Consider the following 19,421-nt stretch of genomic DNA (forward strand, 5'->3'; position numbering starts at 1 on the left):
CTCATCAACCTTTTTCCAAACATTAATGGTAAATACCTCCCAAGAGGCCTAATAGGACAAGAGGAATTGCTCTGATAATGTGCTTTTCACACATTTTGCATTATGGAATAATTTATGCAGAGCCCAGTGTCCAAATCCAGAAAAAAAAACTAAAATCAGTTTGGCCTGATTTTCTGCAAGTGCTGGACTTGCAAAGTTTCCCTTAAGAGTCAGTGGGAAAATGCTGGATTGTGCATGCTTGAAAGTCACATCCTTATTTCACAGCACTTATTCGAGGCTCCAAAGTGCCAAAAAAATGCTTATTCCCATCCCTTGTGCCTCCCAGTTCAGAATCTGTAACTCATTATCTAATGCTGAATATCCACAGCATTTTTCAGACGAAAGAGAAACGCCTGCCAAACCCAAAACCACATGGCTGATAAGAGCATGACAAGCTCTGCTGCTCTAGCAGAGCTCTCCACAGGCCCCTGGGGAGAAATCAGATTTTCCCTGTCAGGCTGGTCCTTGCTGTGCTGCAAACCCCCCCAGCAGGGCAGGAGCCAGCCCAGTGCCAGGTTTGGTGCCAGCTGTCCTTGGGGCAGTGCCCAGCCCTGTCCTTACCCCACTGCAATCCAGGGTCCTGCTGCGCGCACTGAGCGCCGCAGAGCGCGCCAGGGAAGCCTTGGGAGCGCTGCCTCTGCACCTTGCATGTCCTGCAGCAGCTCCTGCACCGCTGCTGGCCAGGGAAAGCGTGCTCCCTCTGCAGTGGAGACAGGAGGAGGGAAGGGTTATTGCTGTGAGCAAACCTAGGCAGCTCATCTAGCACTCCGCTGCAAGAAAAGCGCTGCGCTAACTTTGCCAGAATAACAGAGCCCTGAGGGGCTGGGGGATCACCTGGAAGGAAAAACACAGGCAGAGATGAATTACAATTGCTTTGCAAGTACAAGTCACACAAGTATTGTCTACCAGAACTGCAGATGGCCCAAGCAGGCAGCTCTTGTCCAGGCTGCAGATGCTGTGTTTGTCCTTGTTCAACCCACACTGCACCCACATCCAGCAGGAGGAGGGACAACTCATCAAACATCCCTGCCAGGCTCTTCCACCCGTGTAAACTACAGTAACATGACACTTCTGGACACTTCTACAGCCTGTTTAATGCCAGCACTATCTCCAGAAACTCTAAAATCCTTGTGTGTGTGTGTGTGTGTGTCTCCCTCTATCTATCCATCTACCTCCAGAAAAACACCAACTTGTTCACTGTCCTGTTCATGTTGCAGCTATGACTCTAGACACAAACTGGTTGATTCTTTCAACCAATGTAGAGATTTAGGAAGGCTGGACAGGTCTTCTTGGAGGTTTCACGTTAGTAAAAGTGACAAAAAATCATCTGTGACCAGCACACCAGGCCCCAGCTGCTAACATCACAACAGGTGAAATTTTTTCCATGGAACATTTTCTGTTAGAAAATACTGGTAAAACCATGTGAACACTGAGGGTTAGAAAGGGTAATCTGTTGTACTTTTTTAACCTTTTTAAACAATAAAAATTATTTTAAAATGTGTCCTTAGTTCTTATTTCAGTCTGCTATTAAGGATTTGACACATTTTATACATGTTAAGTAGACAATTGAAAAATGGTGTTGTGACTGTGCCAGGCTTCTCCTTGTGGTAGACAAGAACTGAGTGCAGTGGGGTGGAGTGCCTGTGTAAATGAGCCTGAAATTCCCACACTATTTCTCCTAGCAGTATCCTGACCTGATGCAGCCTCCCGTTTCATTCAGCAGCAAAAACATTTACAGCATTCAGCAGTAAACATTTTTGCTGGAGTAGAAATAAACCAGCAGAAGAGGTGAATTTATGGCCTGGGTTTCCCTGTTCCCAGCTCAATACACCTTCTCATAAACAGAAATGTTTAAAAAGAATTCTCTCTTGGTTTCCCTGCTGGTAGGTAAAATTTTTGACAGTGTTACTCTGGACTTTGGCACAGGACACCAATTTCACCAGGTGAGAATGAGATGACAAGTAGAGAAGAAGTTGTCATAATGACTCAATACCCCTAATTTAACAAGTCTTACACTCTGGCTCTGAGAAACAGCTAGAAAATGATGATTTATGTGGAAGTGAAGCAGGGCAATCAAACATAAAATCTGTCTTTACAGACTACTTCATTCCTAATCTGTACAGAGAGTTTACCAGGTGCTGGATTCCACCACCCAAACAAAATTTTTTGGCTTCATTTATGGTTAGTTGCATGATGACTTTCTTGCAGTTTGGCACACAAAGAGAGCTGGACAGACCTTTCACAAGCATCCCTTTGTCCTTACCCTGATAAACTCTCAGAGAAAGCTTCTAACATTGCATAACCTCAGTATTAAGCAGCACAGACACCAGATGCCTGAGGTTTCAGCTCTTAGATCCCTCACTCATCTCTATTTAATGAAAATGCAGAAAACCAGTAAAAATTCTTCTTCTGGTCTCATAGAAGCCAGGTATGAGTCTGGTGAGATACAGAAAGCCCAATAAGCTTTGTGAAAAAAAATAGTGAACTGGATGGATTAAAGAAAACAACTGGTTTGAAAGATGGATTGGCTGGTAGGTACTGCAGCACCCAGTGGAAAAAAAAAGAAATCAAACTGTCAAGAATATTACCAATATCAGCTTTAAGCATATTGCAGAACATCTAGAAATTGGGATTTGAATTGTAGGTAACAAAGAGAAGCAAGTTCTTGCTTAAACAAGAAGGTTTATCTATGTGCAAACTAAACTCCATGATGGTCCTTTTACCTGTTATCCTTTGTTCCTGCATATCTCTTTGAAGTCTCTCAGAAACACAAGTTCAGAGACAGGAAATTGCTATTAGAACTTACAGAAAATTGTTAGTATTTTTTCAATGCAAATTGTAAAATTTCTAGGTGTGTGCACCTGAGCAAAGAATGTGGGTCTATATCCAGTGTAGGCTATCCAACTGAACAAGGGAAAAGTGAGCTGCTTTTGGCTTCAGTTTGAAGGTAGGACATGAAAGGAATGTTGCTCTTGGAATTTTATAATGACATCAGAGGCAATAGCAGAGATCACTTAAGCCCAGAAGAATGATAAAATAGCTGGGATGATAATCATGGAAAGAGAAGGGCAAACAGCCTTTGGAAAAGAAAACATAAATTATGATTAATTAACATTTCATTAGTAAAGAAAAAAACAAAGAGCCTCAGTTCTGTAACATGAACAAAACTAATCAATTCAAAGCCAGAAAACAAAAACAACATACTGACCTTGCTCACCAGCTGAACACGAGGACAGTAAAATTATATGAGTGGAGATAATTTTTTGGTTTGTTGTGTGTTTTTTGTTAGTTTTATGAACATAAACTCTGTTTCTCAGAGAGCATTTGTGTTGAGAATCCAAAGAGACAAAGCAGCCCAGGGCACTGGCCCATCCCAGGTGGGTCCCAGCAGGAGCTGTCCCAGACCCCAGCTCACCTCTCAGAGCACAGGGCTGATCTGCCACCACGCAGACTTGGGCTCTCAGCCTCTGAGCCTGGGTTCCTTTCACCTTCATCTTTCCCATAGGAAATTTCTCCTTTGGTAACTTCCCTGATAACCCTCCTATTGAAAGCAGGGAATAAAAGATTTTCAAAGTTGTCATGTGCACAGTCCATTAATTTCATCTAAACTATGGACAACTCTGGATATAAAGGTCAACAGAGCACCAAATCTGGTTATGAAATTGGCTCCGGGGGGGAAACATATCATATTTACTACAAACTGCATTTTAAGACACCAAAAAAATAAAACATTCCTTCTATTTAAGCTTAGAACCAGAGCTGCCTTTTGTGAAAATTAATGTCTTTTTCTGGGGGAATAGTTAATAGTTAGCAAAGTATCTTTGACTAGGTGTGTATATTTTCCTCTAGAAATTTATGCTATATGTATTTTCTCTTTAGATATTTCTAGAATTATATGAATCAAATGCCCCAAACATGACATTTCTAAATAAACATAGCATCATCCCCTTACCCTGCAAAACATGGCCTAATGGGACAGAAATGAATAAAATGTAATTTTCCAGAGTAATAGTATTCCTCATGACCTTACAAACCACAATAGACTGATAAGTTATCTCATTACATGGTCAGTCACAGCTGACCCCAAAAAAGCCTTGCTAAAACAAACCCACCCACAACATACCTGACTGTGAAACATGAGGGAGGAAGAAGTAAGCAAGGAAGAGGAACAATAATAAAATCTTTCTAAAAGAGGCCACCAAATATACCAGGAAAACAAGCCAAATTCTTGTAAGATTGAATTTCTGTTATGGGGAATGTCACCACCAAAAACACTTCTGTCCACAAACATAACCAGCACCACTAAAATAAATAACAATTATAAAAACAATTGTTTCTTGTAAGGGAATATGACTCATTGGTTTGCTTAAAGGATTTAAATGGAAGGAGGATTGGAAAAGCAAACTTTGATGCCCTCTTACTATAGCTACCACTTAGCATGACTCAGAGCAAAATCGAGATCTATTATAAAGGATTCCCTAGGCTGGTTCTTTCTTCACTGTAACCTGGGAGCCCAGAGGTGCTCTGATGCTCTTTCCCCTTATATTAAAGAGAGATAAATAACTTCAGTTAATTTCTGGAGTCACTGGAGCAGGTAATTCCATTCTCATCTCTCCTCAGAAGTAAAAAACCCATGGAAAGCATCCCCCTGCCCTGTATTTAGGAACCCTGATAAAAATGTGTTCTTCCTTTCAACACAAACAGTTTTCCAAATACCATGGAGGCTCCAGCCATGATATGAACTTCCATCCAGGTTTTCTTCCCATTCACCCAGTAGCTTCAAGCTAGGTCCAGACACCACTTGGGCAGTCAGTGCATCTGCCTGTGTCCCTGGAGAGTGAGTTCCCCTCAAAGGGCACAGCCAAACTGGGGTAAACCCTGCAAGATGAGCAGCTGCAGCTCTCTTTATTCACTGTCACACACACAGTCTCAGGCTGTACTTGCACAGCTGGAAGTTCAAAGGAAAACTTGTTTTGTGAGTCAAACTGACCAGTATACATAAAAACCAGGTCCTACAAATACTATTTTTTCCATTTGTTTCTCTGGCAAACGTGCCTTTAAAGACACTCTGTTACTTTTAAGTAGAAACAAGAAAATTCCAAAAGGAAAATTGACTTTTTCTCTTCTACCTTTATAGCTGAAGGATAATTACTGCTGCATTTCCTAGGAAACAACAATCTAATTACAATAAGTATGCTTATTGTAGGCTTTTTCTAATCCCAGGAAGTTTGAGGCTGATGTGGAAGATTGGAAAAGCTCAGAATAAAATCTATCCAACCATATACAGCTGCTTTTAGATTTATCAGTGTTCAAAAAACCTCCAGGAACCAAAACCAAAGCCAACAACAAAACCAAAGGATTTACCCAATCTTTCTAGGTCTGCTAAAAACAGATCTGTGCCCATTTGAGGAGCAGACTGGTACATCTGGCTTTTTTTCTTCATTCTCTTGGGGTTGATCTTTGAATGGTCTTTTGTCATCTGCACTGGAAACTGTGTCTGCAGTGGAGGGGAAAGAAAATAAAAAGTGAATTTCTGCACAGAAAACACAGCACATGTCAAACAACATACAAAAACAGATAATGAAAAAACCTTGGGGGATCTTGGTAATAAAACTTTAGCTTGAAATGTTCCTTATTATCAGCTCTTGTCTTAAACTACACTTCTGTATTATTAATGACAATATTTAATAACCAAAGGACCTGAAATTTAATTTTCAAATGTACAAGATCTTCTGTGTTGAATGAAAGAATGTTTTCATAATTAAAATGTTTGTTCCACTAGGAGCAAAGTATGGGGAAAATGGCTTAAATATGTTTTTCAATATATCTATTAAGTAACAAATCATGAAATACCCAATTTGACCACTGACATAATATCAAGAATTTACACACTTGCCAGTTTTATAGCTTCTGAAGCACAGTGATATTGGCAAGGTCTGTATTTTCCAAGGAGCAGGTTTGCACCATGTATTTTTTCCAGTGGTGATAAACCAGACCCTCTCCTTACAAGCTAGGGGACAAAACTGGGCATAAATGCTACATGTGAAAGAGATTACCTAACAGCTTCTGTGTTCAGGGTGAAGGGCTTGAGTACAAACCATCAGCACTCAGCAAAAACTCCTATTTCTCACTCCTGTGGTAGCTGCAAAGCACCAGAGCAGCTCACACACACCAGACTGTGCTTGGCCAAGACAGACAGACAATTTTCTGTAGTTAAAAACTACAGGTGCAGCTTGTTTGAGATACCTGGGCAAAAGGAAAGTCTGAACACCAGGTAACCTGGATATAACCCATGCTCCAGCAGACAGCACAGCAGCGCACATTTACCTTTCTTCTTCAGTTGAAAAAGAAAATTTGAGTGATTTTTACACACCACTATCATGACTAAGAGAGTCTAAGGCAAAAAGAATGACCAGGCTGAGATCTCTCCATACAGCCAAACTTCCTGGTAGGAACTGAGAATGAACTTTGAGAGTCTCTGCTGCTGGGCTTTGCAGCTGAATAACACTGTCAACCTGTTTGGAAAGTGAGCTTTTCAGCAGCTCCCTATCTCCACAGAGATACTTCTTTCATATTGGCCTTTCCTGAATATTCATCATTCATAAATCACTGTATAGGCACAAATAAAAAAATTAAGATTAAAATACTTCAGTCTGGAATACAAGAAATACAAGTCAAACACAAAAGAAACAATGTTTTGAACTTATAAAGCACAAGCAAATCTCCCTCTTGAGGTCCCTACCTGGGAATTTGTGAAGGATTGACTGTCTGACAACATCAGTTCCAAGATTTGATTGTTTGAAGCGCTTTGCTCTCTCCTCAAAAAACCATTCTCCCGTCACTATCCGTAGCTCTCTGTACAAGGAAAATGAAAAAAAGCCAGGGATACATGCACATTAACAAACTTAGCCAAGCAAAGCTACTGCACTTCAGCAATCAACTGCCAGGTTCATCAATTCTGGACAACATTTGACAGTTTAAAATGTAAAGAGATTGATTGTAGAGCTTGGAATAATAGGACACTTTGCAGAAAAATATCACCTTACTTTGTGAATGGAAAGAAATTTTTAGTAGATGGAAATTTACTTGGCAAAGAAGTGTTTCAACCACATTTACAAGATTTCTGTGAAAAAACAAAGAACATTCTGTCATCCCAGTCTTTTGTGAACTACTCAGGGTCAGTTTTCATATCTCCAAAATGACAAGACATAGAAACAGCAACAGTAGATTGAGGGAAAAAATCCCCCACCAAAGCTCCTGCTGGATGAGTCAGCAGTTCATGGACCCTATGTGGTTATAGACAGGCAGCTGCAAGTGCATAAGTATTTTTCATTTTTGGTTTTAAATGCTGACACTATATCCAGTTTCTTCTCATGGCAGTGCTGCCATGAGTCAGCTGCGTGTCAGTGGTTCAGAACAATGAAAATTTGTCTTTGCTGCTGGTCTGGATAATGCTGCTTTTTCTGGCTTCAAATTCTTTTACCTATACTAGCAATTAAAAAAAAACCTGTACTGACCTTGCTGGTTTTTTTGCTGGGTATATTTTTGTGTTGGTTGTTAGATTTTTCCTGAATTAGTTTCACTATGGCACAGCATCACCATTTCTACTGCCTCGCTACACACAATTGATGACAAAAAGCTAATAATCATGAATACTCTAATAAAAAGCAAATAAACAAACTAATAACCCCCTGATTTAGCTCCAGATATGTTCCTGCTTCCTGTTCAATAAGAAAACTTACTTTCAAACCTCTACCGGAAAAGAAATCATCCAGTCTCTTGGGCATGAAAATTACTACAGATGGATTTAGAGCACTGATCAATATCTTCACTATTAAGTTATTTCTGAGTCATGCCTGAATGGAGTCTTACTTCAGAAAATACTAAAAATTACAGAATAACATCCTGACACTGGTGAAAAAAACTAATATTATCAGTCTGTCCTCACCTGTTAATGAATCATGCATCTTTCATGACTCACTAAAAAAAAAAAATTAGAAAAATCAAAATCCTAAATACATGTCCACAAGCATAGAAATAGGTTTTTGCCTTATCTTGGTGCTGCAGACTCCTAGTGAAAAAGCCCTCCATAATTCATCATCACAATCACTCAGTCATTATGAAGGGTATTAAATAAAATCTTTATGCTTCAACCAATAATTTTTAAATTACTTCTGTTGGTTCCAAACACTGAAAAGGATTCACTTCATTAAAAAATATGCCTGGTCTTGTTGGTGTGAAAAATGTTATTTTTCTCTGACCGAGTATTTTCAGAATTCCCTCACAGCACACACTTCTCTGTGCAGTTATTTTATTCCAAGACTTATGGCGTGTTTAATGTTTTATATCAAACCATCCTTTCATTACACCATCAAATTCCATTGCAATGTGAGTGACATACCACATTGCAGTATGATCTATTTAGTTCATTCATTTTTTTCCTCAGTTGCTTTCAAGTTTGACCATGGAACTCCACAAGCGCTGCTTTCCCCTTGGATGGAGATTTCACCTGATATCTTACCAGAAGCACTTAACTTGATCAAGGTCAGACAGAACACTGCCCACATCCATACCCAGAGGAGCATCTTCACCCTTCTCCCAGCTCTGACAGCCTAAAGGAGCTGTGACCTTCACCCAGGGTTTCAGCAGATTTGGAGGCTGCCCCACACAAAGCTCCAGGCTTTTACAACCAAACCTTGAAGTTATTTTCACACACAGCCCTGATAGTGACACCCACCTGGCTTGCTGTGGTTCATGGAGGGGCAGCTCTTTGCCACAGAGCTCCTGGAGAGCCAGCCCCTACATTTTCTGGCCAGATGTGAATAGTGATGAGGGAGAGAAAACCTCTCTGGTGCATCACAGGTGCCCAGGGGCTTTCATCCAGGGTGGAAGGGTGGCTGAGAGCAGAGCATCTGCTTGTTTTACTGTCCAGTAGTTTTGTGATCTGATGTGGAGATTTGACCCTGCAATAGCAGGAGCAGGAGCTCAGGGAGAGCCACAGGGGCTGGAGAGACCAAAGGAGCTGCAGACAAGGGAGGGATGCTTGGGGCAGCTGTGGAAGGAGACCGGGAAGGAAGCGGGTGGAGGACTGTGCCAGGAAGGATCAGCAGTGGTGTTGCTGGTGGAGGCAGATCCTCCCTCAGCATCCATCCCTGCAGAAGGCCCTTCTCTCCTCCATTCCACTGTGGTATGGGACCTTAGAGCTCACTGTCAGTCTCTCTCTGTGTCCCCACTCCGTCCCACGCCCTCTGAACAGCCTCTGCTGCTTCTCTCTCTGGCAGTGAAGCAGCCAAGATGGGAAAGGCTGGCACCAGGCTGGGAGTGAGGAAGGACCACTGTGCACAAGGAATTTCCCATCCTCTTGCCATTCCTGTGTAACCACTGACCCAATACTCATCTTTCTCCAAGCACAAGCTTTGCAGGGAAGGGATAAATTAGTTTATTTGGGCAACAACACTCGATCCCTTTATCTTCTGGCAAAGGAGAACTAAGCAATCTACTTCTTTTACTAATCTCACTCTGCTATCTGCAACCTGCCACTACCACACAGCCCCAAATTACACAGCTTGTGCCCTCTTGCTTAGCAAGGGAATTTCCAGGAATTTGCTGCTGCCAAACACAAATTGGGTCCCAAGGAAAGAGGAAGGTGCAAATCCCTTTTTCAGGGCTGAGCAGGCAAAGGGGTGTGACAGGCACTACACTGACAGGGCTGAACCATGTGTCCATTCAGGTAATGACAGCAAACTGAATGCCCATCCTCTTCATCAGACTGATGTTATTAAGATCCACGTTTTTAATGAGGTGCCAGCTCCTTGGCAGGGATACTCTGAAGAGACTCACACCCATTCTGCTCTGACTTCACCAGAATAATGAGGTCTGAGGCAAAACACAGACAGCTCCCTCAACAGAGGCACAAAGCATGGCAAACAGAGGAAGAATAACACTTGCTATATTATAATAGAACAACACAGAACATAATAATATAGCAGAAGAGCACTTGTTTTATTCAGGTGCTTCACCCCTCTGGCCAGCCCTGTCTATCCACAGGGAAAGGGAAAAAACAACAGGCACTGACAGCCAGCAAGTGCTGCATGAAAAGAGAGGCCTCAACCCTCACTTCAGAGCTTCAAGACTGTCTTGAGATCCTGACTTCAGCTTGCAGACCTTTTTTTGCAAAATTTGCCTTACTTAACAGATAATTTTTACAAAAATATCACTTTCTAATGAAATAAAGGGAAAATCCCCAAGCTTTGCAGCATTGAATTTCTAGTGCACTGGTACTGGATGTATTTTCCATGTATGCTGAACAATTCATACAAAGACTAGTGTTCATGTTATCCTTATCACTCATACATGTCAGGAGTACCTATTAAAAGATTTTTTGTTCTACTCATAAATATAAATTACTTCACATCAATTGATTGCCTAAGTCTCTGACTTGAAGTTTGAATTTAATAATTGCATTTGACATTCTGAATCAAAGAATTGAAGAGCAAGACCTAAACAGTTTTATAATAATAATGTTATTTTCATGCGATTGTGACAAGGGGAGTCTCTCCTACTGAGTTAGAAGAAAGATGCACTATCTTTCTACAGCATTTAAATGAACCCTTTCTGTCTAAAGAACTGTTTCAGGTGAAAAGAAACAAGAGCTTTACACAATAGTACATTGAATCAGTGCTTGCAGGTTTGGCTTTGTTGTTTGCAAAATGGGCCCAAGATCCATACTGACTGCAGATTATGATATGTGTGTGCATTTTCTTTACTTTCCCAGGTAGATGTAGCCCATGATGTAAACAACATGTTTTATTTCTACCAAAACAGGATTTAGCCTGGCCTTCCAAGGTGTTCCACACATGCTGAAGTCAGTAGTTCTAAAAAGAAGGAAAACGGTGTTAAAAATTGTAATAAAAACAATTTTTGCATGATTGCTCTTTCCTACGCTCAGAAGAGCTAGGAAAATTAACATTCAAACAGTTAAATTGAGTACAAACACTTCAGGTATCTGCTAAAGTCCTTTTACCTTATTACTGATCCACCTACTCACATCATCATGTAAGAGGGAGCAGGATATGGTTCCGTGCTTCTTCCCCCTCTGTGATCTCCTACCAAGCAAATTAATGACATGCTGCTTGAAAACAGAACATAACCTATGCTATTGCAGGCCTGACCCTGTCAAAAACTCAGATTTTCCACTCTCATTTTTGTGAGGCACTTCATGGTTAAATGCCCCAGTTAATAATAATAAAAAAAAAACATTTAAAAGGACAGATCCAATTGTTGCTTTCAATTATTTCTTTAGGGAAAAGCCCCACACTGGTAAAACGGTTTCATTTCCATTTGATCATCCTGTCTAACTCACAATCACAGCAGAAACAAAAGATTCAGCCTACTTCCCTTTCTATCCCCTCAAGTTATTTTACTTCCTCAGGAAGAAAATGTGGGAAAAAAGGCAAAACCAAAGGCTGGGTAAAATGCAGCCTGTGTTTGAAAACACCAAAGCCCTTATCATACACCCTCACATACGCTCATCTTTCTATGTACTCAATTCCACAGAATATTTTTACAACATAAATTAATTCCACTCTAAGTTTTATTATGCTCTGAGGCTGTTAAACAGATTTTTTGACCCTGTGAAAAGAAGGCAAACTTGCCTGAAGTTACTAAAATTATAAGAAATTTGAAAATCATTTGCATACTAAAACATTGGAAATGCCTCTATTTTTAGGCTCCTAATGGGAATAAATGTTACTAAGAGATACTGATGAATTTTCATGACATGTTAAGACAGCATAATTATTTCAGAGATTAAGATAAATTTTCCATTACTGCTTTATTCTGCTGTAATAACTTGGGTTACCTAGGCATTTGATATATAAAGGCAGTGCTCTCAGATACTTAGACACACTTGCAATAAGAAACAGAGACAGTATCAAGGTGTGAAATATGCCTTTCAGAAGACAGCTGGAAGAACTTTATTTCCTTGATATACTTACTATCTATTGATCATTTTGTCTGCCAAATTTAAAACAAAAACTGGTCATAATTTAAGAAGATGCAAGGGGAAGAAAAGAGACTTAAATGGAAAGTTTCTCTTTAAACACCCACGTTTGAAAGCTCCTGATGACCTCAGTTCTTTGTATGCAGGGTGTGGAGCAGAAAGATTCCTCTTTCAAGTGCATCACTACATATGGGCTCATTAAATAGTGCAACAACCTGACTATCAAACACAATCACATGGATAAGGACTGTCTTGTTCTCTGACCTTAGCTGGAGAACTAATGGTCTAGCTGAAGACAGCTCTAATCCTTCTTGACCTGTAAATGCTTTCTCTTGAGACTTTATATTTTACCTGGTATATTTTACCCATGAGGGGCAAAATCCAACCGAGTGATGTAATTCTCATTATGGACATTCAAGGGAGATATCCTTTGACAGTAACTGTAAACTGTAAGGCAAATTACATGTAAATCTGTTTGTTATACTTAAAAATACTGATGAACCTCTCTCACTATTCACATTCAAATGTCTTTCCTCAAATTCACTAAATCTCTTTTTTGGAAAGCTTTTCAGGATGTAATTAATGTCTTTTAACAAGCTTCCCCATCACCATCAGCTATTTTTCAGGCAAGTCTGTCTCTGGAGAAATGGCAGATGAAATACTCTAAATATTATTTTATAGAAATCAGATTCTCTTGTTGCCAGTTGATTGACAGATGAACAAAGAGACTGTATTATTAAATGAACTGGTATCTCACCCCTACACCCACCATCATGTTACTATGTCGTGCATGGGGTTTTTTAATTTGTTCAGACAATAATATTATGCTTTACCACATATTTATAAAATTGGTCTTGAAATTACTGCTCTTCAAATCTTCAAATCAAAATGAGCATGCTTGCAGTTTGCCACTTTTTTTTTGTAGCTGGACATAAATCCACTATAACTCTTAAAGCAACAATATTTGACCCTAGGCCATTTGACAAAATGCCCTTTCACTGTACTGAAAGCATCCCAAACTCCAGTGTTAGGACTGGACAGGCAGGACTCAAAAACCTCATAAGGAGAGAAATGTCAAACTGTATTAAAAGAAGCAACAGGCAGATATTGGCTGATATTACCTTTGTCCTTTTTACTGACACAAGTTATTTGTTTCTGCAACCACTTTGTAATACCTGTGTAATTCAGGTATTTCTGCAGTAATTTGTGCAGTAGTTGTCTCTTTGAATGAGCACATTCCCCAGCCAGTACCAGACCTTCTTCTCTGACACCAAATGTACTAATTGGGATTTCCAAGAGTTCTGAAACACTTCTGGACATATTCCTGCAGGTGTAATTCATGACTAAGGAAGGGGGCTTGTACAAGCTACTGCTATAACTATCACCTTAAATAGCACTTAAAAGTCACTCTGGAGCACATTTTGGGGAGCTCAGCCATGAGCGAGTACAGCACCAAAACTGTTAAGGGTTCACAAAGGCATAAACACCTCTCCCTGATTTTTAAGGGTCTCACAGTCTATATGACAACAGACACATCACAACAAGAGATTAACCTGGTTCTGCTAATGGAACAGCTCAGCAGGGACCAGAGTCTATGCAGGTATAAACATAATCAAAGGCTGCTAAAAGAGGGACAAAGGACAGGGAAAAATATAAAAGTTTTCCAAGACTCTTTGGAAAGCATGGTAAACCAGTCTAACTTGACAGACACAAACACTGTCTGCAGGTCAGTGCTACAGATCTAAAATATTTTTCTCCTCTTCCTGCCTTTTGTTTGCTGCTTGTAAAGCATAAAAGTCTCTTAACACTGGATTATTTTCTTTTCCTTTCCTTCTGCCTTTTCATCTTGTCAAAGGCCCTATTAACTTAATCAGCCCCTCCATCAACTGTGATTAAAAAAGACTAAAAATCCTGGTTTCCCCAGCATTTCTTACTTGGTAGAAAAACAGAACTGAAATGATTTAAATGAGAACTATGTAAAATGATGTAACTGAAATGCCTTTCCCAAACTTCCATCTCCATACTGCCCACACAGAAGATAATCTCTCTGTGTACTCCCAGCAACAAAAGACATTTTACACATCATTAACTGTCATGAAGTCTTGCAGAAACACTTCACATGAGCAAAAAGAAAGGGGAGAGAGCTTTCAATCTAATAAAGATACTCAACCTGGACAGAAACTAGCACTTGGAAAGTTTAGCACTTTGCAAACAAATTACACCATGGTTTGTAACAACCTAGAGGCAGACTTCAACCAGAATTAATTGTCAAGGTGATTGCTGAGACCACTGCTTGGCACAGAGAAATGCAGCACAATCAGGAGGGGAGAGGTCACATCTGTTTGGAGAAGTTGCCTCACTCATCTCTCAGCCCCAGAACAGGACCATCTTTACTGATGTCATCATCCCCAAGAGAGGTTTATCCAACCTGTTGTAAAACAACCTTCTGCAACCCTTCCAAGTTATGCCAATGTTCATACCACCTAAATTACATCCTTTCACTGCTATTTAAGTATCACATTACTTTTCTTACCCAAAGAGGGGTCATAGAACAGCCTGTAAGCCACTTTCTGTAGATTTAAAACTCAGGTATTTTCAGTCTTCTCTTGCCTAGGCTGAGCATTAGTAACTCCTTTTATTGCTCTGGACCTCGTGTGTTCTAAATTGCACTATTTTCTGCTGTACTTTCTCCAGGTGCCAATATGAATTCTGATACACAGAAATGGGCAGGTACTCCACATAAAATAGAATTTTATCATGTGTTTTACAGGCCATAGTTTGGCTTGTACATCATTGTGTGATGCTCAATTTTTCTGCAGTGGAAAATTCTGTTGATTCATGTTCAGCTCTTATCCAGTACAATACCCAGATCCTTTCCTAAGGAACAGCTGCAGAAGCTGTTTTTATCCTCATTTTATGTTTCTGCAGCTGCATTTTTTCCCAAATGTAGTACTTCCACATGCCCATAGGGAGCCATCACTTCCCTTACCTTCAAACCACTTCTCGAAATTCTAAGCATCACTTTGAAACCCAATCCTGTCCTTCAGCATGCCTGGAGCACCTCTCTGTTTTATGTCTCCTGCAGGTGTAACTGGAAAATTCATCTACTGCATGAAGGTCCTTAACTAAAATCTTTAACAGTAACAAGCCAGGAAATATTCTGCTCTATATCACTGGGGTTTTAAAAGTTTTGGTTTATATGTGTGGTGCATTTTTGGGGGCTTTTTGGGCTTTGTTTTCTTGAGGTTTTTTTGACAGTGAAATATCAATAACCATGCTGAGAACAGTTTTACCGTTTTCCAGGCAGGTCTGCAATCACACTGGCAGAATTTATTCCAGGGCACAGCTACCCTAATGTGAGACTATTAGAAAGGAACAAGAAAGAGTATCAAAAGGTTAATTTTAGCCAAGTTATGAGACAGCAACAGATCCTCCTCTGTCACCTATCAAAGGTGGAAATTAAATTGGTTTTGACATTATTTGTTCTTGACCCACCTCTTACTTACCATCCTGTCACCTTGTCTCAGCTTTCAAACAACACAGCTACCATTATTTTCAGTGTTTTTAGAGAAATTAGAGGTAGTGTGGCAGGGTCAACAAATCCCTTGTTCTTTTCCTCATTTTTAAAGAGTAGCACTGTGTTTCCTGTTCTCCATGCTGTCACCTCACCTGCACCCCATCACTTCTGAAAGGCACAGCACTGACATCATCTCAGGAGCTGCCTGAGGCAAAATACAAGGAGCTCAGCCAGGCCCCTACCAATTTAAAACCATTTCACAAATCAAACACTTAAAGAATTTTCATCTTAGAGGGTGAGACACTGTCCTTTGGATGTGCCCCACTGGATGCAGAGGAGGTTAAGGCATCTACTTAAAAATGGATGCAACTTTCTAAAGCTAAATTAGAAAATTAGAAGACACAAGCCCTAAACTCCATGCTCTGCTGTGTTAACTTTTCACTAACTGTCTAGGTAGCCAAACTCTTGACAGAACTAGTGATCTGGGTTCACTTCCTGAAACAATTTACAGAAAGTCTTCCCTTTCTCATCTCATTAGTTTGAAAGTCTGTTTTAAAAATTCTTTTAAAATTCTCCAATTCTTTTTTTTATCACGTCTCTACCCGTACATCATCCTTACATCAGGATACATAACTGAGTTTTGTTGCCCAACACATTTCTCCTTTCCTTCATGGTTATCTTATCAAGTCTAGCTAAAAAAATCCCATATTATGAAAGTAATCAAGTGAATTATTCTTCCAAGTCTTTGGGAAACAAGCTAGTTGTAACTGGCCTGGAACTGGGGAAAGAGATAGCACAGCAAATAAAACCCCCAGAGAAGGCTCTCCCCTTGTGTGCTGCCTGTGCATGTTCCTCTGTGCTGAGGGGATGTATGATGGTAGCACCAGTGGTTATAAAAAGCACCCAACTTACGCGATCTTGGCGCACACCGAGCACTTCCAGTGCCCATCAGCTCCCACCACACGGCACGTGCTGCAGACTCGGAGTTTGCAGCTCTGGCACAGCTCTCCCCTGTCAAAGATGAAGCCCAGGCTTTTCTGGCAGCGAGCACAGACCCTGCTGTTTTCCTGCTGAGAGTGGCGGTTTCTGCCTTTCCTTTTCACTTCCAGAAGCTCATTCTTCAATTTCCTAGAAGTAAAAAAATAAAATCTTATAATTTGGAGATTCAGCTAATTGATCTGCTAGAACTTATTAACAGATTAAGGTTTTGTGTTAAAAATACAAGACGTGAGTAAGTGCAAGTTTTTTGGTTGTATTTGCTGTTTTTCTTGACACACACATGACACAGAACAAATCTATCCTCCAGCTATCAGACATGCAGTCAAGAGGAAAATCTGGTAGAGGACCATAAGTAACTGCAGATAGCTGGACAACTGATAAACCATCTTTGCTTGCCCCTTATCAATAATTCAAGTCATGCTGAGCCCAGGTTGACAGCAGCTCAGAACTGAGACTATCCAGTGCATGCACAGAGGGAAAAGAGGAAACATTTTCTGCAATTAGTGTGCATTTAATAATATACCAGTGCAGAGTTAACTAGGAGTACATATACAATACTGCACCAGTTATTCAAAGCCTTAAAAGAGCCCAAACCAAAAGATCTAAATAGAAGTGGTGTTATGCTTTTTATATTTTGATTATGATGCCACAATCAAAGTATAAAAGGAGAATGCCAGTTTAAATAGTATGTCTTGTAGATCCTACCAGTCCTACCAGTTCTGACTCTACAGAATAAAATATTCATGTTTAAGATTTAATTTTGAAGTCTGAAGTTTCAACAGCCTATGGGTCAGGTCCTTAACAGGGAAATAACCCTGAGATGTAACTAAGCTCAGTGACTGCTAAATTCTTTCCATTTTACATGCCTGGGTGTTGCTGTGTCCCCATTTCCCCACCCTTCCCTATGCTGACTTTCATGCCCATCATCAGGCTCCCAAAGTCTCTCAGTCATGAAGGAATCCAGCTCACTGAAATCACTGTCTCTGTATGATCTCATAGATGCTTGAGGGGGGATTTAAAAACCTGCACCTAAAGATCAGTAAAAATGTGTCAGAAGAAAACCACATGGAAGATAAGACCAATAAAAGATTGCAGGTTGCAGCCTAGTAAAGCAGGCCAGGAACATTGCTTGGGCCACCAGGGAGACAGCTCTGACAGAATTAGGTTATTTGTGGATAACACTGCCTTGCTAAAAGGTTGGCTAGCATTTTGCTTCCCACTGGGATCCCATGAACAGCAGCTGCTCTGCAGCCACCTGACCTGATGCTCAGCCTCTGACAGCTTTACAGAAAGGGCACGTCCAATCCCTCCAGGCAACAACTGCAAATCCCAGTCAAGGGTTTTCCTCTGCTGGCCTCTATCCAAAAGTGTGTTTTTCATCCAGCTTTAGACCCTTCTCCCACATGCAATCCAAACAGCCTTTCATGCCTGAGCCTTCAAAAGTCTGCCCAGGCTTCACATGCCTTCTTGGTACTTTCTTAACTGTTCTTGTATTTTATTGATTGCATCTTACATCTCCCCACTTCCTGCAGAGATGCTTTTGGTTGCAGGCACGTGTTCTTTTCTTTCTGTGAGTCAGCTCCAAGTGCAAACAGGTGACTTATGCTGTGAAAACTGCCAGTGGTGCTGGGTGTATTGCCACTGTGCACAGAGAAGGGGGGTAATCTTTATTTTTGCCATTCCCATCCTTGGAACCATCTTCCAAGCAAGTCTGCCTTCAAACACCAAAAAAGAACTCATCTGCTTCTACTGGACTGAGAACTAAAGGCAATCCACCACCACCAGAATGCTCCTGACCACACCATTTCCAAAAGACACCACATCTCTCCCCTTGAATAACAAATACACCTTTAGGTGCTTTTGAAGACATCTAATTTCCACCGAATTTATACCAAGTTTATACGTATAAACATATCTGACTAAACATCAAACAATATTCACAAATGTTTAATGATTTACTGTCACCCCTCCAGCAATGTGAAGTTGTCAGAGATAAAGTGCTGTGCTACCTGGTCGCTTGGAGTACCAGCTGACCTTAGAGAAATTTGTTAAGATTGATTTGTTAAGATTGATTGTGCTTTCACACAGTGAGAGGTACTGCAGCACTTTCCACGTTCAAATTCACCTTGCCCTGGACTTTTGCAATGACCTCAGGAGCTGGAATTCCCAAAGACCTGGCAAGCCTGTAAGGACTGAGGCCAGGGTTGTGCACACTGGCCTTTCCCACATGCTTTGTCACTAGGTCCTCTGTTGCAGCAGGCCCACACCTTTCCTTGCCTTCCTGTAGCCCCCATTTTCTCAGCCACAATGTTCTCCTGCTAATCTCACCTAATCTGTTTGCCAAACTTGACCACCAGTTCTCTACTTGATCACTGGTCATTCTCTCTCTATTCCATTTTTTTGTGGTCTCCCACCAAACCTGTGACTTTTTATACAGCAGAACCACCAGTGAATGCTTAACAGAGAGTTTTTGAGAGACAACTGCATTTTTAGTTTTTATTCAGGTTTGCAAAAGTTTGGTCGATCACGTACCCAAGAACTAAAGAGGCACAAATAATTCAGTTCCAGTTTCATTTGGCACTTGAGTGTCTGCATGCAAACCAGGCACCTAACCCTTACCAGGTGTCAGAGCAACTGAGAGGATGAATATTATTAATCCTCAAATCTCAAAAGGGTTAGAATACTAATGCACTAGCAATGGTTTATTTTTCATAAAGGATTTATTTCCAGTGGCTTATTTTTACTGAAAAAACTTAAATTTATCATGACCCATTGCATTTCAGGAACTTGACATGCAGTTATTGACAGTTGCCATCTTTTTCTCAATAATCACTGTGTCCTGTGCACCACATCCAGGTGTCTGGT

The 19,421-nt window shown here is 40.6% G+C and overlaps 1 protein-coding gene across 2 annotated transcripts in view; it reads right to left on the reverse strand.

Annotated features, from left to right (window-relative positions):
• Positions 1 to 19,421, reverse strand: part of SYTL5 (synaptotagmin like 5) — a 59,487-nt gene that overhangs the window by 27,717 nt on the left and 12,349 nt on the right. For both annotated transcript variants that reach the window (XM_023923515.2, XM_086879757.1), the window contains exons 3-7: positions 16,470 to 16,685; positions 6,782 to 6,894; positions 5,404 to 5,536; positions 3,455 to 3,580; positions 601 to 739 (exon numbers count right to left, since the gene is read on the reverse strand). In XM_023923515.2, coding sequence (XP_023779283.2) covers positions 601 to 739; positions 3,455 to 3,580; positions 5,404 to 5,536; positions 6,782 to 6,894; positions 16,470 to 16,685 — 727 coding nt within the window. The remainder of the gene's footprint in view (positions 1 to 600; positions 740 to 3,454; positions 3,581 to 5,403; positions 5,537 to 6,781; positions 6,895 to 16,469; positions 16,686 to 19,421) is intronic.

The sequence above is a fragment of the Cyanistes caeruleus genome, chromosome 3, assembly GCF_971803275.1.
Source record: "Cyanistes caeruleus chromosome 3, bCyaCae1.hap1.1, whole genome shotgun sequence".
In the NCBI taxonomy this organism is placed as follows: Eukaryota; Metazoa; Chordata; class Aves; order Passeriformes; family Paridae; genus Cyanistes; species Cyanistes caeruleus.